Source organism: Porites lutea, chromosome 10 (genome assembly GCF_958299795.1).
Source record: "Porites lutea chromosome 10, jaPorLute2.1, whole genome shotgun sequence".
In the NCBI taxonomy this organism is placed as follows: Eukaryota; Metazoa; Cnidaria; class Anthozoa; order Scleractinia; family Poritidae; genus Porites; species Porites lutea.
In genome coordinates, this window is record NC_133210.1 from 15,238,816 (window position 1) to 15,264,156 (window position 25,341).

The 25,341-nt window shown below is 40.2% G+C and overlaps 1 protein-coding gene across 1 annotated transcript; it reads left to right on the forward strand.

The window, feature by feature from the left end:
- Positions 1-578: 578 nt before the first annotated feature.
- Positions 579-23,286, forward strand: LOC140951102 (dual serine/threonine and tyrosine protein kinase-like). Its single transcript, XM_073400320.1, has 6 exons — positions 579-724; positions 14,362-14,705; positions 15,252-15,548; positions 18,310-19,736; positions 20,908-21,139; positions 22,343-23,286. Exons 1-6 carry the CDS (start codon positions 703-705, stop codon positions 22,802-22,804), a joined length of 2,784 nt encoding a protein of 927 aa, XP_073256421.1. The 5' UTR covers positions 579-702; the 3' UTR covers positions 22,805-23,286.
- Positions 23,287-25,341: the final 2,055 nt, after the last annotated feature.

The following is a 25,341-nucleotide window of genomic DNA, read 5'->3' on the forward strand; positions in this document are numbered from 1 at the left end:
GGGCATTTTATCTTATTCATTTATTCATTTATTGTTCACTTTTTATAATAGTCATTTAAGGATGTGAGACAATGCTGTAATTTACCTAATATTAAGCTAGCTCGTTCTACTTCCTTAAAAATGATGTCTCCACCGGCCGTAGGTCGAGGGCGGTGTTAGCGTTCCATATTATTCGACAATACTTCTTCAAAGATTAATAGAGCCATCAACATGGTTTTCAAGGGGGGCATGTGATATTTTATGTTAGAAATTACTGATAAATAATTAATTTATTGTAGAAGTTAATGCCGGAAGATTGAAATCTATGTTTATAAGCTCCATTGTTCTCGGGAAGGGGCTAGTGTTCGAAACGTTAGCTTTCAAATAGTTTTGCGGTGGCTGATTAACAGCGTCAACTCACTTGATAAAGCCTATTTTCCTGTTTCACTCGGTCACAGATTCTTTTGAAACTATAAACACCTTGATATTGCGCAATCTTGGCGGATTTAATTGCGTGACGAGCCCACGTTAGGTCTGCAGTTTTTCTCTGTCGGTCACGCAACATTGGTTTTCGGTTTCATTTTTCCGGGAATCGACATCACTATTCATAAACTGTGTATGGAAACGTGCTTCGAAGACTCGTATGCACAATAATCCCCTCAAGCTACGGTAGGAAATATTTCTGGGCAGATTGCTCCCAACACTTGTCAAGGTTTGATCAACATGGCGCAAGATTCTCAAGAAGGTGGGTTCCACTTCCGTGCGCGATCGATCCAGACTTATGAATATCTACGATTTTGTATTGCAAATAGCCTTTTTTCTTAGAATAGCCACAGCATCGCGCCTTCCGTATGTTCTTAGCAATATATCGGGTTGTCTATTTCGTAAAATGGTTTTTGAGTAGTTATTGCAAGTTTTCTGTTTTGTTTTTATACCAACGAAAGACTAATTTAATGTAGTCGGATAGAAAGAGACGCCATTGTTATGAAAAATGTTCGAAAGTAACCTATTGCTCTACGTAGATTGGCTTGTCTACGATTATTAAGTGTTACTTCAACAAATAACTTGCGGAAACACTAACACTTTTCTAACATGCTTTCTATCGTCTTGTCAGTTGGAACCTTGCGTGGACTAAATTATGGTCATTCAATTTCTTTTACGAGTACATGCAATTAAGAAACTTAATTACTTATTCTGATCGCATAGCAAGTATTTACTACAAATAGTTTTTAATAGTAGAATATTGGACTATGATTCATGTTTAAGTACTGTATGGTGTCACAGTAAATAATGTATTTACATGCTGTAAGTTGTGCAACTGCAGAGCGTACCCTCCTTTTCATTGGAATACATTGAAGGGTTTGGTTCTAAAGTCATTCACTGAAATCTTGGGTGGGTATGTGCCATAGGGACCCTGTAACCATGCCAACATTAGCCTGAGTCTAGTCTACAGTGAAACCTCAAATTAATGAAGGGCCAAGGGACGGGCAAAATGTGTTTGCTCAAAGGAGGATCTTTTCTGTATATTTGACTATTAATAGGGAAAAGAACATGGTTTTTTATTTTTAGGACTTCATTATACAGAGGTTTGTTACATTAAGCTTCCACTGTATATCAGTATGCTAGACTAGCCTATAATGTTACTTATTCAGCTGCATTTTGCAACCCTACTCCAAACTTTGAACAAACAAATCGCTACCCAGACTATATGTGACCCTCCACATGAATTTGATGCAAAAGGTGAAAGCACGCTCACGACACGCTTGCACGACACACTTAGCGTGCCGTAGATCACGGATATGCGCATATTAAATTGAAAAAACAAAGATGGACACACTTGCCTTTGTTTTAGTAAATTTATCACGCTAGACCTTTTGTTTTTTTGTAGCGTGCCATATGTCACGGTAAGTGTGCGAATTATAGCATGCGTAGCGTGCAATTTGTGTAAGACATGCTGAACACGCTTGATTACTAAAACTGCTAGGATGATAAAAAATAGCTTGGGTTTTCAGAGGATTTAATTAGCCTTGATAACTGGTCGAAGTGAATCAAATATACCAATTGAGACCGTTTTGGAATTTGATCGTAACCGTAGCCATTTGAAAATCACCACTTAATGGTGTCGTCTAGCCTGGAATTAACGCGAGATCAGTGTAAACCAATTCCTCCGGCTGTTGGCTGTTAACCAGAATCGCAAAGAGGCCTGCTATCGCATGCGAGGCACTGAAGTTATGTTGCATGAAAATTATAGTTATGCCACCGGAATATTTATTAGCAGTAATGCACAGAGAAATGAAGTTGAATGAATTAGTTTAATATATTTCTTTAAGCCATGGTGAGACGAACGAAGGTAATTAAATCGGCGAAACAAAAACTGCCTAGAATTTTCTATAGGTTGAAGAAGGCTAAACATTTCTAGATGACCGTTCCATGCATGTACAATTTTCGAAGCTTATCTAATAAATTCCTTACGATGTTCTGAAGTTTAATTTCTTCCATTTCACTCCCCAGGTTAAGCTATTTTTCCTAGAGAAAGGAATCCTAACATTTTCAGAACCATAAATACGATAAACATTCTCACTTTCCTAAAACTTTCAATTGGACGCTAATTTTTTCGGGAAAACAATGTTGAAGCCCTAGTGATTTCGAAAAGACTGAAGTTGTCCTAGGATGCTAGGATGCATTTAGGAGGAAATCGGCGTTAGGTGCCCCTGACGAACGAAGCGCTATCAATTATAATTTATGTGAAGAAATTATCTCGTTACGCTATGCTAAGATGAATCAAGCGCTGTAAACGTGTACTGGCGATCCTGGCACTTGATGATTTCTATTTGATCGCTGCGATTGCTGTGATCGGCGAGAAAGTGACTTTCCGAAAGATCACTGTTTCTGAGAAAATTGCAAATGTGTTTTAACTTAGGGAGCATTCATTTTTTAGAAGGGGGGGTGGGCCGGAGGAATTCAGGGTAGGGTCATTAACTTTTTGCCTGCCCAAAAAGGGAGGGTCAGCATAAATTTGACACAACAAAGAGGGGGGGTCACTTAATTTTTTTTAATATTATACAAGTTATACAAACTGATCTTTGAACCCTTGACGTTACAAAGCTAATTTGAGACTCAAATGAACTTTGTGCCACTGAAATGTATAAAAGCCCCAGTCGCACCAACTGAATTGATTATTAGATGACAACAACAACAACAACAACCATCTGATCTGGTGAAAGAATATCTTGAGCACCTTACGAATATTGAAGTGAGAAAAAATATGCGCCAAGACGAAAAGCGTCAGGCAAAGAAAGATGAAGAAACAAAAGGTTACGGTGACTATAACTGGGAGGAACTCTACAAATCGGGAAACCTAAAAAAGCTGAAGGTTGCTGAGCTCAATAAATATATTTTTCGCCACAACTTATCAAGGAGAAAAATGTCCAAATCAGAAAAACTTAACCTTCTGTCAGCTCACATCAGCAAAGGTTTATGTGAAAGGATCTTGACATTGAGTGCTGCTGAAACTGCACTAGCAACGGAAGACTTGGACACCCAGTCAGAAGATGATGATGTCAGTGTCAGCGAGGACTCAGAAAGTGAAGATGAACTACTACTGGAATTTGGGGATGCATGCAATTCAGACGAAAATGATTCAAAGGACAGCGAAAGTGAAGAGGAAGATGAGTTGCCTGAAGGGGCCAGGGTAAACCGTTATGACAGAAAAGTAGGCAATTGGCGGTTGCGTTAGTCTAGCTAACAGGTGCGTCTGTGTGAAGGACCACGGGATCGTTGCACAATCCAGCCACAAACCATGTTTGTCAGGAGGAAGGGGTGGGTCACTATAAATTTTACTGCTTCCCTGGGAGGGTCACATTTTTTTAACAAAAAATATAAAGGGAGGGCTGGGAGATTTTACATTCATGCTCATAGGGATTCCTCCGGCCCACCCCCCCTTTTAAAAAATGAATGCTCCCTTAAGGAAAGTTAAGATAACCTTTGCACAGTTTCGTTAGTAAACATTTCTGGAAAGAACTTTGATTTTGCAATGCTAATATAATTCTACCCATAAATCCAGTAGGTCACACCGTTCACTGTTTATACTTTTCATGCAACAACGTATTTTCCATCAGATACTATCACTGCGATTGCTGAGGTAGAACTTTTTCTTTCTCGATAGTTACCAAAAAAGGGTGCCGTTCATTATTATTTACGGTTCCTTTTTGTAGAGGAAATTTATTTAGCTTATAGATAACACGCCTTGCATGCTTTTGCGCACACTGAAAGCGTGTGGTGCTTTTTCGCACGGAGCTTTTGTTTAAAAACTTTAACACGCTCTTTTGTTCGACTTGCTCACGCTTAATTGTCTCAAGCGTGTCCTCTGAAACAAAAGAAATTGCTAATGAGGCAAGATTGTAAGCGTGCTAAAGCGTGTTAAAATAAATTCTTTTGTTTTAAAGTGAAAGCGTGTCATGCGCGTACTTTCACCTTTAGCATTAAAATCCTGTGGAGGGTCACATATGTACTCTAAACTTTTAGCAATTATTGAATGAGGCTGAGTAGGATATGAAGAATTCTGTGGATTGAGGAGCCAGCGTTCACCTTGGTGGAAAATACCCTCCAAGATCCGCAGAATTCTTTACATCCTATAAAAGCCGAATTCAATAATTGTTTTATTATTCCTTCGAAATAATTCCATTAGTTTGAAAACAAGCTAAAACATGCTAACCCATTGGTCGATGTAAGTTCATAATAATGCATCTTTATTGGGAAGTTTAGGAGATGAAGGCCTGTTTAGGTCTGCAGATATACTCCAAATAGCAGATGTCGCCCTTTTTCATGCTGTTCTTGCCATGTTTATAGACAATATTTCGCCGTGAAATGAGTAAAATGTTCTGCTGACTGTTCGACCATTTTTCGGTCTCACTACCAAAACAACTGAACCTCGTCCCCAGGTTTTCTCGGTTAACGGTTCAAAAACCTGCAACCAGGCTGCACTTTTGACATGATTTTGACATTATCGGTTCAATATGACAAAATTCTTGCCAAATTTGGTCAACAGTAGCTAATTATGGTGAATTACAACCAATCAGAAATGGGGAAATATTTTGAATGAATAGTAATAATAAATTTATTCATAGCATTGAACAACTGTTGTCCAAAACATGTTGATTATTTTACCTTATTTCTTGGAAAACATACCTAATCTCCTATAGACATTTTAAATTCTGAAGAACAATACTGCAATGCTGACCGTACTATGTGAGAATTAACTTTGCAAGACATCAACATGACACCAAAAGAACTCAAAACAGAGCAGTATTGTAGCCAAAGAGAGCTGTTTCGCTGTAATTGTAGCTCATCAGTATGGTGTAACAACCAGAGAAAGCTCTGTTGAAAAATATCCACACACTCTCTGATTTAAGCCCTAACCCAGAACTCCCTACACCCACAGAATCATGCCATATCACCTGTCTTCTGGAGGGCAAGAGTCCAAGTGTCAAGTTGATGTCATGCAAAGAAAATATAAAGGATTGGCCAAAACCAACCTCAAAAACATGGACAGAACCATATACAAAAATTGCAGCATATTGGATCTATAATAGATCTACGGCCCCAAAATACGTAAAGTGCAAACATTAACCACAAAGGACTGCAAAGGACGGCAAACGAATATGCTGAAGAAAGCAGGATCTATAAAGACCTTATAAAGTCATTTGTGGTTTATGTTTGTAATCTCCCACATTATTTCAATATGACTGAACCCTAGGGGCATAGCTACCTGTATGCACAGTATGCATGTGCAGCATACCTGAAAAAATCTAGGCTGGTTTAAAAAAGTGAATAGTAAGGAAAGCAAATAAATATAAGATGATTATTTTTAAAACATAGCCTGTGTTAAGCCCCGTTAGGCCCCTCACTCTCATGGCCAGCAGTTGTGCAAATTTATAAGAACAAAAAGAAGTGAAAAAGTTTCAACATCTGGGACTTTCCAGGGAAGTGGGCAGGTAGATTTTGAAAATTGTGTGTACCTCTTGAAAAATCCTGGCCATCCCACTGAATGTACAAAATGGTCAGGCTCTCTTAGGATAAAAGTAATTTATTTTCTCTCCAAGTGTTTAAACTCACTAGTAAAGCTATGTGCAATGAGCAACTGTGGTAGATTTTATTCAGGATCATAGGGTACTCAGGTTCATATTTAGAAAAACCATAGGATTTGTGTAATTGTGTCATTTATTGATTATTTGGTCAGTGGCTGAACAAAAAATAATGTCTCAGATTTCTACTTGATTGATCTCTTGAAGGAAGCCTGGTTACCTTGTGGTAAGATCGGTAGTCAAGGCTGCCCTTCATTCTTCTTTAACTCTTACTTAGAGAGGCATTTGAATGAAAACTTTAGTGTGGTGTCTATTGTGGCATTGCTGAGTTATCTTTGAAAACAATCTCTAGGCATTCTGCACTCTCTCCACCCAGTCAAACCTGGACTCTACCGTGAGCTGTGATATCATCCTTCCCCAGACTTTGCGCGAACAACTTGAATTGATAAGAGAGATCACTTAATTAGTAGGCTGGCAATGCAAGAAGCACTCTAGGAACCTGGGTTTTACAATAACATTTCTCATCTCTATAAATGTGTTGGTTTTGGGCAAAGATAAAACTCTCCATTTAGGATTATTGTGTCCATCTAGGATTATTGTGTCCGTTTTAGGTCAAACCAACCTCGTTCCTAGGGGAGAGGACCCTGGGAACGGGGTTGGACTTTAACTTTCTTTTTTTAAATCTATAACGTTGCTCAGGCTGAGAAAAATTAATATTAAATCTGTAAGTTATTTTAATAACAAGAGTGATACCCGCTACTGAAAGAAACTTCTGTGCAAAGAACACCATTCTTTGGAGTTTGTGTGAAGTTAAGCAAATCGAAATGTTAAATTTGGAGGCTAAAAGTGTAGCGGGAGAAGACAAGTTTAGACGAATGGGTAGTGTGAACAGAGAATATAACGTGCAAAAGGAAGGGAAGGAGAAAATATTCGTGACTGGATGTCTCTGTTTGTAGCTCCTGGACACAGTGAGACTCTGCCTAACCACATCTTCATTACTACCGCCACATTTTTTAACCCTTTAAACCCTGAGATTAAAAGTTGAATTCTCGTTTGTTGCCCCCATTCATTTCCTACCGAAATAGTGGGGAGAAGTTGATAAAATAGCAAGCAAATTCATCTTGTGTGATCATGTCTGTTTGTAATTCTCATGACTACTCTGTTTTACAAAGCATTGATATTACAAGGAGAAATTTTATGCTGATCACCCTTAAGGCTGGTTTTCACTAGCGACAGCGTCGGAGTCGTAATCAGAAGCGTAGAGCGTATGATCTAGTGAAAACAGCGTTCCGTTTCCACTCATGACTCCGTCGCTTACGTTCCGCTTATGATCTAGTGAAAAACATTTTGTCGGAGTCGGAAGCAGAAGCAGAAGCAGAAAACCGAAACCAATCACAAAGCGTGGGAACGTGCATTGTGATTGGTTATCCTTCCCCCTCTGCTTCCCACTCTGACAATCTGGTTTAGCGGAACGTAAGCGACGCAGTCGTAAGCGGAGTCGGAAGAAGTGGAATCGTTCTGATTCTTCTGACTCCGATTCCGTCGCGCTTATGATTCCGCTTACGACTCCGATTTTTGATTTTTACTTTTTACTAAGGCCCAGAAGGGTCACATATGCAAATTAAAAATGTTTCTGCAAACTAAAAATTTTACCTGCAAATTAAAAATAGGACATGCAAATTAAAAATTGTACATGCAAACTAAAAATATTACAGACATGAAACATGAATGGGCCGACGGCTGTAAGGCCAGGTCGCACGGCTCGAACCAGTTCCTCATCACTCATACTGCGCGCGCAGGACTTTTTATTTTTAGTTTTCTATTTTCAATTTGCAGCACAATTTTTAGTTTGCATTAGCCTGAAATTCATCCGATTGCTTCGAGTCGTTTTCTCCTCTCAACAACGTCCGAATCGACCAGCCGTTAATGCCGTCCAGTGACGTCACTCACTACCCGAAAACCGGGTAGTGATTTTGATTGGTTGATTGTCTAAACATTCGCATAATTATGTATAATTATGAAAAATTTTAGCGGGATTGTCATTTGATATTCAGCGGATCGCATCCCGTGGCATTCTTTCGGTTAGTTCAAACATTTCTATAAGCTTAATCTTTATCTTAAACAGCAAAATTGCCCTTAGCTTGCCATCGAAACTGAAATGCTAAATTGAACTGCGAATGAAGAATCGTCGCGGAGAGTCGGTGGGTGAGTTTTCATTCAGAGCCGCTTTGTGGTTTGGGTGTCTGTAAAACGCGGACCGGATACCTGCGGATGGCGGATGCGGATGGGAAAATGCGGATAGAAAAATGCGGATGGAAAAAAAAATACGGATAGCAAAAAAAGTAAGAAGGAAAAAAGACAAGAAATGTGGATGGCAACAAAAAAAATAAACAAACAAACAATAGGCCACTTGCACTAAGAGGTCACGTGACCATTGCTTCCTGTAAACAATGAGTTGGAATCCTGCTGATGCCAAAAATTGACAGAGCACATAAAAATTAGCTTACAGCCGAAATTTGAGAGGAAACGCATGTAAGGGAGATATTTTATGGCACTTTGATTTTTCAACAAAGCAGTATGATTTGTATTGGCCGCCATGTTGGAGGGCATACTCTTGCCCTCCAATATGGCGGCCAAAACTACTTTTTGCTTATATCTTGTTAAACGTTTAATAGTTACGCTCAGATGTGCTGTAAACGTTAGCACATCATTTTTTCAACATCCTCCTTGAAATTTAAGTGCAAAGCTTGTGTTCAGAAAGAAGTAATTCATAATTTTAAAAATCACATTTTGGTCACGTGACCAGCGAGGAACTTACTCATTTTAAGAAAATGGTGCGGGCTTGAAAAACCAAATCACTATTATTATGTTTAAGATATGACCCACTAATCGTTTTTCGAAGGCAAACTCATATAGCTTTCATTTTCATGAAAACTATGTCACATGACCTCTTAGTGCAAATGGCCTATTAAGGAAAAAAATCTTTCTTTCAAGTCGCTGTCACGTGGTTGAACCCTTCACTTACGTACAGAACGTGATGCCAATAGTTGACACAGTTATTTTGTACCCTGTAATTCCTTTCATTAATGTCACAGAAATAAGGGCGCTCCGTTCCTCCTCCTTAAATGCACACATACTTGGTACACTTCTCCTGTGAGTGTTTAGCCTAAGGTTTGCAGGCAAGGTAAACAGCTCAAAAAATCGGCTAGCAAAGGTTCGCTTATTTTGCACTGGCCCCGTTTAATATTCTTCTCTTTACCAAATAAGGAGCCAGTGGTCCCTGCAATCACGGGTCAGAATGCAGAATATTACCATACCAGCATCCTAAAGCGGTGTAATTCACGAAGCAGTCTGTCTTTACTTTCGGGAGTGATTGCTATTTTTTTTTTTATTAACATTTAATTCATTAGGAATTTCATTATTATCAAGAAAAGAAGGGGAGGCATGATTTCTTTGCTCTCACTGGATATAGTGTACTCAACTTACAGAAAGAATATTCTCAGGGCAATCAAATCAAGACTTATTTGTTTGAGCGGCTCAAGACAGAAAAAATTGCAGTATCAATTAGAAAAAATGCCGAACGTTCCGATTTGGCAGATGCCAATCAACTCGGCCTGATCCGCCTATCATGTGGATTTATTTTTTACAATTTCTACCCTTTGGAATTTATAAGTGCACGAATAATGAGTTCGAATTTTTAAAATTGCAAAATATACTGCAGATTGAAAAGAAAAAAACAGACTTCTTGATCAATCGCAAAAATTATTTCCCGAAAAGGTGTAAAAATAATCTGCAAAATTAAACTCCCGCAAAGAAGTGTCGCTTGGAAACGCATTAATGAAGGCTACTTTCTGTTTCATTTGTTTTTGTTTCGAATTTTTCTGCTAGCAAAATAGTTTCGAACACATATCCTCAGTGAGTTTTTAGAACGTCTGTATCGAGCAACTTAAAACTCCTTTTTAAAAGCGTGAAGGGCAGAATTCGGAATCGAAAATAATTATATAATATTCGAATTATTTGGCCCGCTCCCGGCTATCTGCGAAGCAGCAACCAAACATACTTTTCGACATGGAAAGATGTTTAATTATTACAAATCAGAAAAAAACCAAGCTGCTTCTTAAGAAGACTATATAAATTTTTTAGCTATGTCTACACCAGATCAGCATTCTTTATATGTTGATGGAAGCTTTTCGTAAAACTGTGAAAATGGAACGAAGGCCAGAAAAATGACTCCGTTGAGGGTGGGGCATATTGCTTGAAAATGAATTTCTGTAGAAAAACCCTCATTAAACAAGACCGATTCACACAAAACCGAGAGGAAATTGTGTAACAGAAGACCACTAGTGTAACAGTAGCTTAGCTTTTGATCTCAAAAACGGGCTTCTGCAGGTGTCTGCAATCACCCTCTGAACTGTCTGCTATGGCAGAGTTAACCAGAGTCAAGGTAGAGCGAAAGTTGATTTGTATTATGAGCCCTTTTGAAAATCAGGCTCCTTTGTGAGGAAACATGGCGATTTAGCAGAGGCAAGCGTGAAATAGGCGACGCAAAGCACGCCGATTTTTTCGCGTAGTTCACCCTATTTTTTGGTTTAGTTTGTTTTCTCTAATTTTCTTTTAATTTGAGGAAATTTAGTCCTTTTTTGTTCTTGTTGTCCGAACAACGTTATACACGTTTTGTTTGGAGGAGGAACGGAGCGTCCTTATTTCTGTGACATTAATGAAAGGAATTACAGGGTACAAAACTGTGTCAACTATTGGCATCACGTTCTGTGTCTAAGTGAAGGGTCCAACTATGTGACAGCGACTTGAAAGAAAGATTTCTTTCCTTTGTTTGTTTGTTTATTTATTTATTTATTTTTTGCCATCCGCATTTCTCGTTTTTTCCTTCATACTTTTTTGTTATCCGCATTTTTTTCCATCCGCATTTTTCCATCCGCATTTTCCCATCCGCATCCGCCATCCGCAGGTATCCGGTCCGCGTTTTACAGACACCCTTGTGGTTTCGGCGGCCGGTGATTTTGTTTACGCGAAGTTTTCTGAGATCAATGTTATAATTCGACCTTCTTGCTATTTTTACCGTCAAGTGTGATGATTCTGTTAGCTTTTCTTTCTTGTCTCCTTGTTTTTTCTTCGTTAAGGACCAAATAGCTTCTTTTTAATTAAAGCAAATCATTGTGTTTTTGAACTAAGTGTTCCGTGTGTGTTTTTATTTCATTGCGTGATTGCGACCGAGTTTGATTATAGAATTTAGTACAACCGGTTCAGAGTTGTACCGCATGCAGTTGATAGTTTGAACGTTAAACATGAACTACAATCGAAAAAAAAAAAGCAGTTCTGTATCATGCAGACATTTCCAAACGATATTTCTCGGTTTGCCACTTGAAAATCGTGTTTTGCTTTTTGCATGAATTAAAGCAAAGGTCAAGGAGTAGTGACGTCACTGGACGGCATTAATGGCCGGTCGATTCAGACGTTACTGAGGGAGTAATAACGACTCGAAGTAATCGGATGAAATTCAGGCTAAGTTTGCATGTACTATATTTAATTTGCAGGTAATATTTTTAGTTTGCATGTACAATTTTTAATAATATACATGAAAAAATTACTCAATTCTGATTGGCTGAGAAAGGAGTGCAGCTCTTCTGTAACACGGGTGCAAATTACAAATGCTTTCTGATTGGCTGAAAACACAAAAAAAACCAACAAGAACCAATCAGATTAGAGCTGTTTTAACAACAAAGAATCAAGAAAATGGCCATGGTTTTCAGCAGACGACGACAGGATTTAATTTTGTGAGCAAAACAACAATAGAAAAGTTAAAAAAAAAATTCCAAAAACCCGAACACAGTTAGCCTGTGTACAGACGTCTCCCCTCCCTCAGGAAAAATCGGGAAAGGAGACGTCTGTGAATCGCCGACGATAATCGTTTTCCCGTTTCCCCGGAATGTTGGGACAGCCTCTGATTGTTTGTAATGTTAATGCCATGACGCAAATAATTTTCGGTGTTGTGATTGGTGAAAGAATCGGGGAAAAGCTCAGCCTTTGTGGGCATTCATATTTGTTTACCGGTATTTGTATTTCGGCTCTCTCGAAAAGGCATGAGAAGTTAAGGCCACCGATGTTTGCTGCACCGGTTGCAGTTGCGTCTGTCTGTACCGGTCGGTATTGTGAATAAAAGAGAATACAACGTTAACTGCTAAGGCAGGTCAAGCTTACCTCAAAAAGATTCTACTAATGTAATGATTACTTGAAAAAATGAATCCGTTAGTCGTTCCCATAACTGGTGTCAAATTCAAATCGGCATTCCTGTATGCGTAATGAGCAGTGAATATTTTAAAAGCACTTCTCTGCACATGGTCAGATTTAAAATCTTTGAATGGATTAAATGTCTTCGAAAACAAAAAAAAATAGAGAACAAAAATGGTTGCAACCACACGTAAACCATGACAGCTACACTCTTCAGGCATTTAAATGAACAAGGATACAATTCCTTGATAACAACAGAGATTTCAAGTCATGTACGTTATTTGTTGCTGTCTTTGAGTCTTTTGTGGAGCGAAGACCTCTATTAAAACATCCATGCGATGGTCTGTTTTTTTTTTCTACCTCAGTAGCAAACGAAACCGAAAATTTAAACATCTGGTCCAAACTAAACCAATGGGCGAAAATACCACAACTCACATAATGAAAGTATCCGCAGCTGGTACTAGCCTTAAAGAAATCATTGTGCAAGAAAAACAACAGTCAGGAAGCTGAAGAAAGCAAACATTGTAAGTTCAGAACATATCGTAAGTGTCACAGGCCACAGAGGTATAAATTTCCTTAACGACTACGATGAAGCCGTCGAAGAAGAGCTACGATGACTCTTGCAGTAGGCCAAATAGATAATGAAAACTCCAGCGCTGAGAAAAAGCAAATATTATATTAATACTGGCAGTTTCCGACATCACAACAACTGTGGTTCCACTCACCCATCGATGGCAGCGTCGAAGGAAAACAAATTGCCTCCTTCATTTTCGGGTTTTAAATCTCAAAAATTTGTCCATGAATCCAGCTATGATGGGGTCTCAGGAACAGACAATGATAAACAGTCGTTAAAAAACCTTAGCAAGTGTCTTTCATCTTTGGCTGCGCGAAGAGCTCTCCTGATTTCAAAACGGCAGTATACTTCTTGAAAACGCGTCTTGTAAACGCCGAGCTCTCATAATCGAGGATGAATTTAAAAACACTTACTTTTGCTGATTGTTGTAAACCAAGTTATCTTTAACAGGCTGGTGACCCTATAAAAAAATCCTTGCACATTTCCAAGTTCTTAGCTGAATGATTTTGAAAGCGTTTCTTGAAAAAGTTTGAATTTGACAAAGGTAGTAGTCTGTTTCAGCCAATCAGTTGAATGAACTAAAAACGCGCGCGCTCTCAAAATTTGTTGTTGTAGTTATGTTTTTCGTGTATATTATTAATAAGTAATCACATGATTTTTCTCGTGCAATTTGGAATAAATAAGCACTTGTAAATTTTTCAAAGACCACAAAGTGCACTCGCCCTACGGGCTCGTGCACTTTTGTTGGTCTTTGAAAAATTTACTCCTGCTTATTTATTCCAAATTGCACTCGAAATCATGTGAGTACAATTTTTAATTTGCATGTACAATTTTTAATTTGCATGTACTATTTTTAATTTGCAGCAACATTTTTAATTTGCTATGGGGCCCTTCGGGGCCACCGTAGATTTTCACTAGGTCATAGCGCTCTTACGACTCCGCTTTCGACTCCGACTCCGACTTCGTCGCTAGTGAAAACCAGCCTTTAGGGCTTAAAGGGTTAAGACTAGTGGGGTAGCCTGCAAAAACAGCCGACATTTTGTGCAGTCACCACTGGTTTCCCCGCGAAATGACGTCTGAGATTCCATACTGATGACGTGTCACTACCCAGATCTGTGTAGTGCCACTGATTGGTCGTGCTGCATGAAATATTCGCTTCATTTAATCAAAAGTTTAATCCAAGATCTGGGAAGTGCTTCTGATTGGTTGAAGAAAATTTTCAGCCAATCATTAGCACTACCAAGATTTGGGTAGTGAAATGATGTTTGAATCTGAAAACTTCATCTTAGCCCGTTGGGAACCTGCATCGGCTCACTGGATGGCAAGCCACTCTAGATTTGACTTAGATCACAAAGGTTTGAGTGCGTTCGGGTGAAGCCTGTTCCTAGGTTAATTCAAGCGTCTTTTCAGTCTTTCTATCCAGTCATTTCGTATGTAACTTAAAGGGTAGTGAAGTAGGGTGAATTTTTTTCATTGCAGTCGTAGGCCTGGACACCTCGTCTTCGTTTGAAGACCAGTTCAGGGACTTGACCTCGCTTATAACCTTCTTTGAGCAATGCTCGCAGGACACACAAAGTTTTATTGACCTGATGAGGCAGCAACTTAGTGACAGCATAAAGGCAGACCTGATTACTGACGCAGAAAAACAGCGTCTGTCGTCGTATTCCGCCAAGAAATCCACTCTGTTAGTGGTGGGTCAAACCAACAGTGGCAAGAGTTCTTTTGTGAATGAACTTCTTGGTGGTTCGTTCATGCCAACTTCTGAAGTTCCCTGTACGTCTCGCATAGTTCGTCTAAAGTATAGTGAGGAGAATTACTACCAGGTACAGTTAACAAAATTCTTGAAGCAAAGCACAGTAGCCGCCTGAAAGTTTTTAATTCCATTTCTTCGAACACCCAAACCTTAAAACAAAAGGGAACCAGCAATAGTTTCTGCAACACCCAGAAACACCCTTAATTTATAATTAGTATAACTATGCATCCAAGAAATTTTGGTTTTGACAAAATCGTCCGCCCCTTCGTGTTAGCGGCTGTAAAAAGTTTTTAACTTGATATTCGACATCCGTCCATGTTATAATCAATTGACAGCTGTAAAAGTAGACTATCCGGCTGATCAATGTCACATGACTGTATGGCGGGCTCAGGTGTACAACTCATTGAGGCCACGTGTTTTTTAAGTTCTCCTCTGACCACTTATGACATTCAGTTGATCGTAGGCTCAGAAACTTTACTTTAAAAATACATTTCTTTTAAGTTCCATCGAGAGCTTCGCTTTTAGCCTCGGCTAAATCTATATATATGTTTATTGTCTTTGTTCACCTGTTTTACGTTGGGTTTTCTCCTTTTGTATTTATCGTTTAATACCTCAGGTGTTGAATAGCTCTCAACCTTCGGAAGGAATCCAGAAGACTCCCTTCAGTAAGAAGAAGCTCCCTAAAGAGGCGATCGAGCTGGACGAGATCAAGAGAGGCGACCCATCATGGATCAACTCTGTGGTCGAAGTGGGACTAAACAACCCGCTCCTACAGAGTGGCCATCTGGAAGTCATTGATGCACCAGGGATGAGTGAAAACGAGTCTTTGGACAAAATCGTTAACGAGTGCATTCAGGGAGTCTTACAGGTCATCATTTATGTTATAGATGGCAACTCATCTTTAAGATTACAGGTTAGTGTGAAATAAGGAGATCCTGCCAGGGATTTTACACCTGGTTGAAGAGACAAAGTGGAATAAAGTTCCTTGCTAAGAAAAAAAGACGCGACGGGCGAGGCTCAAACCCCCGGACCTCTAGATCCGGTGTTAAACGGTAGGCCACAAACGCCTCCACCGGCGACATACTGCTGGGCCCAGCTGTTCGAAGGCCGATTAGCGCTTAACCCGGGTTTCTTTTTCTTATGTTCAAAAGCATCTTCTCGGATAATTTTCTCTGTAATTTTTAGAACTTCCAATAATCAACTTGTGGACAAAAAGAATTAAAACTAAAATGCTTTTTAAGCTTTCAAATCTGAATTCAAATCTCGCACTAACCCTGGGTTATCTTAACCCAGCTTTGAACAACTCGGCCATGGAGGGTAACCCCGCGATGGACTAGAATCCCGTCCAGGGGGGGGGGGGGAACAGCAATACTCCTTGGTATGCTTCATGCAAAGGCAACCGGGATAAGTTCTGTTTAGGAATTTGGCTCGGGAGTGCCTTTACCCTTACCTTACCTCCTGCCTTTATAGGTGCGGTCACACTAGTCGTCTTCCCTAAGGCTCCCCATGGGAAAATAGCTTGGGTTGGGCTCTGCATTTTGATCACTGTCATGTTTGCGGCCACACAGCGACAAATTGCCCAAGGGGAAGAAAAAACTTGGACCCGGTTTCGTGGGAAACGCCGTTGTAAACATTGAAAGGCTGACATAAATCGTAAACGGTTTCGACCATTTTTACCCTTTTAATAAAACTGCCACATCAATTACGCTTGATCACACGAGCGGTTCAGCCCTTGATTTTGAGACTGAAAAGGAAGAAAAAGAAAAGCTAATTCTTGCCTAAATTCTCGCTCAGAAGTAAAGTACGGGTTTGCTAAAGTGGTTGCAACGACTTTAAGAAAGGAATTCTTATAAAAAAAACATTGATTTTATAAAGAAAACTCGCGAGTGTTTCAAGATACTTTTGAATATGTTTAACGTAAAATCCTGAAAAACATTCACGGCAGTGCTCAAAATCCTGCTGAGTGTTCGAACTTTGTGTAGGATTTTGCGTCAAGACGAACATAGGACGTAAACAACACATGATTTCTACCACCTGGTACATTTCACTTTCTCGTGATTTGTAAGGTTGAGCCGCTTTGGGTTTTATTTAACCCATAGAACTTACCTCGGGAACTGTCATGGGTAATTCTTTTGTTCTTTTTGCCGTCTCCATGGAAATTTCCGCGAGGTAATTTCACCTTCGGGAAATCGGTTAGACACCAAAAATTGCTTCCCCACGGGCAACAGCAATTAGCTCATGGGTAAAATCGCTAGTTTGACCGCACCTAATGCTTAGCCGCTTATCTATCCTCTTTATCGATCAAGGGAGAGGGTTTTGGCAACTGTCAGAGCAACTGTGATCATGGGAACAAACAACTCATCAGCATCAGGATCCATCAGTGCAGCAGCTCCATAATAGGAAGCTTAAGCAACAACGACAGCGACGGCGACGGCTACGAAAACGTCACTTAAAAAGTGAATTCGCGCTGCCTCAAACTTTATCGCGCTTATTCCAACTGGTTCAGTGCGTCAAATGTTGCAATTTTTTTCTAGAGTTGAATCCTTAAAGACTGTCTCGAAGTGCAGGAAACGAAAACAAAGTCGTTGTCTTGTGTTCAAGTCCTCCACAAAACATGAAATTAGGCATTTTCACGCCAAAGTCGCGCAGCGACGGCAAAGAAATGTACATAAAAGAATGATGAACGTGCAATGTTGTTGTTTTGTCAATCTAAACCTTCTGATTTTTTGACGTTCTCTTTAACGTCGCCGTCGCCTTTGCTTAAGCTTCCTAATCTCTCCTTCGTCACGCTTTACAGTTCTCACTTAGCGCCGGGTGGCTGGGGGCCTGGACCCTCCAAGGATGCAGTCTATTTGCTGCGGGATGGTTGGCATTTTTTACCTTCTGTATATTTTGCACCTTTTTCCTGTGAGATGGGGTCACTGAATGGGGCGTATCTCACCCGTATTCGATAGATGTTTTACATCTTCTACTTATCAGACCCCAGTTGTTTGAAAGGAGGATAACGCTATCCACTGGATAGATCTCTAGCCAGTGGATAGCGCAATTGGTTTCCCTAATACTTATTCCCTGGAGAGTGTTTTATCCGGTGGATAGCGTTATACAAAGTTTGAACAACCGGGGCCAGGTCAGTATAACTATGTGCCAAAGTATAACAGACATTAGGGCCATTTATACGAGGGAAAATAAGACGCGTCTTTCATTCGACGCGTCCTAAATAAGACGCAAACTATAAACGGCACATTAAGAGGCGACTTAGCAAAGACGCATCTTATCGAAGAATGGGTGTTTGGGGCTGTTCTCAGATAAGACGCGCCTTAGCTAAATTTCAAACGAAATGTGCCGTTTATACGGGATAGTTTGAGTCTTATTTAGGTCGCGTCCTATGTAAGATGCGTCTCATATTTGCTCGTTTAAAAGGCCCTATTGTAGTAAAGTGAGGAAAACTCGCTGATCAACAGGTCCTCTTCACTCAAGTTCTGGTCTAAAACGGAGTATGCAATCTATCTCTTAAACCTGAGATGAGGTAGCAAATGTAAATGTTTTTTTTTTGGTCCTGGGTCCCAGCAGAACCCACCAACCCAAATTTTCTAACTACCTCTTCTTCCACGGGAATGAACATAACACAAAATGGCTGGTGAATTGACCAATCCTTTTTTTTCTTTGTGCTGAAGGAAAGAGGCTTTCTTCTCAAATTGAAGGAAAAAGTTGGCAACTTGCCCATATTCTTCGTTTGCAACAAGGTGGAGAAAGACCAAAGAGCACTAGAATTTGACCGGGACTCCGAATCAGAAGGCGATTCCGACTCAGAAGACGATAAGCCAAGTGGGAAAGAAAAAGGAAAAGAGGATGTTGTCTATCAAGCTCTAGCCAAGTGCCAAATGGTTCCTGAAGACGTAGCTTGGGAGGACTGTGCGTTTTTTCACGGGTTGTCGTCCAAGGAAGTAAGGAGTGCTCGTCTTAAGAAAGAAACAAACCAATTCACCGAACAGTTTGAAATTCTCAAATCCAAACTGCTTAAATTCGCTGCCGTTGGAGTAAATTCGCATTTGAAATCTGCCACCGAGCTTCTTTGCCAGATCCAAAACAGAGTTTTCGATTTGTTCCTTACTTGCGATTTCCAAAAACCCGTCCAAAGTGGGTTGTTCGATTCCCTGGAATCGAAGGAGCAGCGTTATATAGAGCAGACAGTGGCATACATTAAATCACGCAGATCTAAGATTGCAAAAATTATTTCTAAGGCTATCAATGACAATAGAATCAAAATCGAGACCGACGCATGCGTAATGCAGTTTGACTCCATTAAAATAGGGGATGTTGTTGGACGAAATGAAGTTGTCGAACAGTGCCGAAGACAAATCAAGGACCTGGTGCTGTTTAAAGTTATGGACATTTCCATGACTAAAGTGAGAGAAACAGTAACTCTAATTACGAAAAAAGTGCGTGCATCTCTGGAAGAATCTTTCTGTGAAGTAGTAAAACAGGATGATCGTCTTGCCAATCTGGTAAAGAGACAGCTTGAGTACAGCTTTCTGCAGCATTTCCATCAGGAAGACGTAGTACAGCATTTTGATTATGCTTTGATGAGAACTGGAATCAGAATGAGGGATGAAGCTATGAAGGTAGTAAGCGATGTGTGGTCTGCCCTCAGAGGAAAGGGGACAAAACTAAACCGAGAATGGAAGCGAAGCGTCGCTAAGGATGTGCTTGATAGCGTCGATACCGATGCAATAGCTCACAGAATATGCCAAAACATTTTGGACGATCTTGATAGTGGTCACAGTCTTTTTCAAGGAAATCTGGGCTACATGAAAATCATGTGCGAGGCCGCAGCAAAGCAGACTGACGCTCAGCAAAAGTTTGCAGAAGCAAAGGCACCACATTTTGCAAGCTTAATGAGTAACACAGCAGCGCTCAATCAAACCCTCGTATCGCCAGTTCCCAGCAGAGCAGCCTTGGGTGCTCGACTGGGAAGGAGAGGACACAGAGGCGACGTGTATAAAGTACAGACCGAGGGGGATCTTGTTGCCAAACAGCTAACCTGCGACAAGGAGGCCACCAAAGAAGATTATCTGTTCGGCTTAATACGTTCTTATAGAAGGTCAGAATTGCATTGAATCTATAAGTGCCAATAAGAGACAGACAGACAGATCTGGTTATACTAGCGCTCAGACTAAGGCCTAGCGCTCAAAACGTCAATTCTAGTGGGCAGTTAAAGCGATTTTCGTATGACCTTGAAAAATGGTTCCGGTAAGTGTTCGTTACTTGTTTTATCAGCCAATGGATGAAAATATCAAAACATGGACTCTTCGTTTTCCCGCAATGAAAACCCTAATATGGAGAAGGCATTGTTCGATTGGCCAATCGTGTTGCAGTATGACGTCAAAGCGAAGTACCAATTGATTTCTAGGGAGTTCTTCGGTTTGTAGTTTGTATCCGTTCGATAAACCAATCAAGTCGCTCTATTTCCGTTCGTTTGTTGTTTCTGTTTTGTTCGCCCGTTCTCATTTCAAGGTCATACGAAAATCACTGTAACTCAGTGGATGAAATCAAACTTTTGCGTTCTTAATCTTGGTCACTGTCACTGAGCCTAAAGTGGATGGATAGTCAGAAAAGTCAAGTGGCCACCTAGGGTAAACCCTATATGCAAATCAGACCAATTATGAGGTGACTCCCCTCAAAAAAAGAGCGCGAAGATTTGTTCAATTAATCCAACATAAAACATACATGGGGTTTCCCGGCATTTTCTGTTGGTGTTAAAGAGTGTAAAATTCCGAAAATAATCCTTCGGGTCTACTTTCTCAAAGGCCTGGGCGGGCTTTCATTCGGTGGGTGCTTAGACTGCGGAAAATCTTTTTATTTTGCTCTTAGAATTTGGGAGGCATTGATTTAGCCTGCTGCGCCACAGACGGACTAAACTTCTGGTCAAGTCCGTCTGCGAAACAGACGCTGAAATCCTTGCTCTGGTCCCCAACCTGTGTACTCGGATTTGAGTACGCAGTACGATTGGTATGTTTTAACAATGGATTTTTTTTTAAAACTTGCCATTGTTGATTTGCCAGTCATTTTGAGGGACAAATTCGAAGCACATTTCCGCTAATTCGTCCGTTGGGGCCCAGAACAAGGATAACGGCGCTTTTTCGCAGACGTTACTAACCGGGTGGGTTAGATTACATCTGCGACACAGGCTAGCATTTATTATAAAGAGGATTAGAAACGGATGGGTTTACTTTTAAACAGTATCTTCTATATTGTTTTTTTTTTATCCTTAGGATTCAAAACGACCTGTCCACAGTTTTGAAGCCCGTTTCGTTGCTATTGGATAAGCGCAAGCGGGTCACCGTGCTGCTACCACGACTGCGCATAGACCTGTTTGATCTTCTGAACAGGGATGGCATTCCTTTTCGGCATGGTCTCAGAATAGTTCAGCAGATAACGGCTGCTTTTGAAGAATGCTGGGATAGAGGCCTTCATCACGTGGATTTGAGGATTTCAAATGTCCTGGTATATATTTTTGGAAATCCTTATGATTTCCTTATTTATTTATCAATGTTCGATTCAATTAATTCAGGTCCCTAGCCATTCCTTATCGGTAAGATTTCTTATGGCGATCTCTTACTACAGTTTTCGGATGAAAACTTTCGACTTTTTCAAATTGGAGCATATTCAGCAACTGAAGGTCTCTTATAGATTATCAATGGCTGAAATTGATGTAAATTATCATTTTGTCTTCTAAAAACATTTTATTGCGTAGTATAACGCAAAATATAGGGACCGAGCGCCCTAAAAGGAGACTGGAAACTAGACTTTAAGAGGCGTTTTTCTTAAAAACCAGCCGTACGACCCTATCTGAAAATTTCAGGAATTGCTAGTACTTACAAATACTGGTTTTAAGAGAGAGACAGAAAACTCCTATTGACAGAATTTTTGCAAAAGCCAAAAATGTGTAATTTTGTCTCTTTTTCTAATAACTAAAAAATTGTTTATAGGATTTGTTTGAAACCTGTTTACGGTTTCGACTTAACGTTATCTAAAAACTCTCAATATTTCAACCCAGGTCGTACGGCTAGTTTTTGAGAACTTTAGCGGGGAAATTTTCGGCTTTTTACGACCTCCATCGACGAGAGCATTGCGCATGCGTCACCTTTCTGGGAAAATCCTGCTCGTGCTCTCGAGATCGCGCGTGCACTCTGTTTTCCCGCCTTGAAGCTGCCTTTGCTCCATTTGTCAAGCTAAAAATGTGTTATGGAGTTGGACTATCCTTGCACGATCGGTTACAGCGTGGTTACCACAACCGAACATTCACCACTAAAACTGAAGGGAATATGGTGACGTTTAATACGATTTTTTAAACCTTACTTCCATGATCCTGGCCGCCGTGCAATACTATCTGTAGATGTAAGGTAGCTTTACTATTTGACGGCGACAATATTACCGACAAAAAAACTAACACAACTCAACTTAAGTAGACTGCGAGCAGTCTCTTATTTTTCTTTGCAATGTTACTGCACGCGAAACCCCATCACGCGAGCAAGCTTGAGTTATTATAACATAACGTCGTGATTTGCAATCGCGCTGGCTGAGATAAAAAGTAGACGGGTTTCAAGAGAAAAGGCGGACTGCAAGCAGTCTACAACGGTAGATACGTTGGTACAACCTCTACATTAATCGTGGCTGCTCTGTAACTTTCTTTTTGTTTTACGGCAGCTGGACGAAAACTTGAATGCCAAGCTAAACGTCTCCAAACCGAGAGACGATTCCATTTTGTATCCAGACGAAAAAGCTCCGTTTCACTTGCCCGACATCAACCCTGGTGTTCGTGCGTTTGATTCAGCGGTAGTGTGCATCCTTAAAAATCACTGTGTGTATAGCCTTGCAGTGCTGCTCTGGCTACTGTCGGAGGAGAAATACTCCAGGCCTGACTACGCTGAGACGAGTGATGTCAGTGACGTCTACGGAGCAATCGCACAGGGAAGGGACTCTGAGTACATTTTTAAAAAGCTGGAAAAAGGTGATGAGACGTCAGGAGGAAGGATCGAGGGGCTAAAAATTGTAAAGTCGACGTTTAATTTTCAGAAAGAGGGGCCGCTTGCCTCATGGCTAGATGATTTCAAACTACAGGTCGCTGAAGTGCTTTCTTCTTATGAAACTACGGAGACGAGAGTTTAAGAAGGTTTTGAGCCAACGTGATGGTGGAAGACAAAGGAAGATATTTAAGGAATATCAGTGTTGAAGTCAAACTGCTGTTAAACAGTTACCCTTTCCCGGAATTCTCTCTGTTGCGGAGGGAGAGTCGCTACTTAGATCGATTGGAGGGAAAACATGGCTGTCTTATTAGAACGCTGCAAAAGTAATGCAATAGAATTTCTGACGGTATGCAGTGCAGTATCCCATATATAACGTGTAGGTCAGAAATGTGTAGTAGTTTAAAAGAAATGAGTTGTTTTTCATGGTATAAGTTTTAATTGCTGGAGTTGTACACAGTAAATATTTGAAAGGTGGCCAGAAAAAGGACTGGATACTAAAGCACAATGTAGCCGGGAACGCCAAGCGCGAGTCGTTAGACCTCGTTCCACCAGGAGATATGTCAAATTTTATCACTTTACTTGTGGATTGTCCTGCCAATTTACTTAAACCTATCTTAGCGTTTGAACTTATTTGAATGTAACTATTGAGACACTTTGGCAGCGGTGGGGCGCAATGTATGATAAAATGCATGTATCACTTAGCAAGACCTACTCCCACAGGGTCCAGAGGAGATGTGTTTGTCGTTAGAACATCAAAACCCGTCGAAAACCTCTGAAAAAATGGGTTATTTTGATCGCGTTACAGTTTCGTTACACATTCTATAGACCGCAAACCAAGAGACTGAGGGCTCGCAAGACCGGCTTCTTGATTTTCAAAATGGCGAACAACCAAGTCGATCTGGTCAGATAAGAAGCGAAGAAATCGTTTACAGTAGATTCATTAAGATCCCATTGGGCTAATTAATCGTACCAAGCGACAGGTATAGACATTTCTCAAGGTGAGACTCAAAATAATTAATTCATTTATTCACACGAAACTCCTCTGGACCCTGTGCTACTCCTAGAGATAAAAGACCGAATATCTAAACGATATAGTGTCGCTTATGTATCGGTCAAATCGAAGCTTCAACATGCCCCCCCCCCCCGGGTAACCCCCCGGGCATTTGACTTTTTTGAAAATTATTGTTCAAATTCCCCTCTACCTGGGCCAAAATGCCGTTCAAATGCCCCACACTGGGGTCCATTCAGGTGATCAAATGCCCCCACCCCGGGGACATTTCACAGGCACAAAAATGACAGAAGGACGGCGGAAACGCCTTCAGTTGTCGAACAAAATCTTTATAAATATAGCAAAAACTGAGAAACACTGTTAGTGTATTTACTACGAACAAAAGTCTCGTGCAAAGCGGCGGAAATTGCTGCTACAAGGTCACTGAATGCTCAGCTTTTCTTTCTCATGCAACATACAAAGCGTTCTATAAAAAAGATCCCTCCTATTGAGATTACTACATCATAACCATTTCACTAACATGCATCATCGCTCACTTTATTAATCAACATACTTGCAGTAGGTCAGTAAGTAGTTGACCTGAGCTTTTTATTTTATTTTATTTTTATTGTTGTATTGAATCGCTGCTATAGGTATTGTATTTCATTGTAAACACAACAGTAAAATACATTCATACATTCAAAGCCTGAATCCAATATTAAACATTTTAAATTTAAATACTTCAGATATGCTACAAAGCTTGTTTAAGTCCTTTCCTCGTAACCAATTGGCCACAGAGGCACAATCTTTTCCACGAAAATCCACTAACACCGCGTCCCCCATAGCTCGCCACACCAAAGATTTTACATGAAATCGAGGGTGCAGTTCAAATTCCCTACCCCTAAAGCATGGGGATCAAATTCCCTACCCCCTGGAAGACTCTGATAATCAAATTCCCTCCTCCCCGGGACGGCAAAGGTGTCAAATGCCCGGGGGGGGGGGGGGGGCATGTTGAAGCTTCGATTTGACCGATACATTAGGCTGCAGTTTAAGGCAACCTGCAGACCCATGCATATATTTATAAATGAGTTAGAGGATAGAAATGTACTTTAACCTGAGCTACTCTTGATATTGCTCAAAGTAAACAGTTTTAATCATCAGAGTGGGCAAAATTGAAAATGGCTAAACTCCGTTTTAATTATCCACCCTGAACCTTCTGGTAGGCTATTTGTAAGTTAAGTTCATCATTTTTGATATGGAAAAGGACAAAAAAAACAAATATATATATATATATATAAATTCGTTTTCTGAGTAGAACGTATTTCGTAGAGCGCTCGACTCAATTGATTGAGGAGCATCAGCTATAACTTCACAGAAGTTCAGGTTTCACGAGTAATCATCGTTTTATTGCTACAGAACTGTTTCGTATGGTGCAAGGACCACACTCATCAGGCAATTTTGACGACTCGTGAAACCTGAACTTCTGTGAAGTTATATATATATATATATATATATATAAGAAGATATAACGAAGAGACAAATAGTGTATTGAGCACTGTTTAACGGCTTTAGCCACTTTACTACACGTATATATATATATATATATATATATACTAGAATGAAACAGTAATTTTAAAGAGCAAGATAGTGACTAGGCCATGTGATACCGAGACAAAAAATTCCCATGTTAG

Bases quoted from the DNA above. Each gene is read 5' to 3' on its own strand.
- LOC140951102 (XM_073400320.1), top strand. From the start codon at position 703: ATGGCGCAAGATTCTCAAGAAG. The intron at 14,706-15,251 runs GTACAGTTAACA...TTAATACCTCAG, and splicing joins GTGAGGAGAATTACTACCAG to GTGTTGAATAGCTCTCAACC. The intron at 19,737-20,907 runs GTCAGAATTGCA...TTTTATCCTTAG, and splicing joins TTAATACGTTCTTATAGAAG to GATTCAAAACGACCTGTCCA.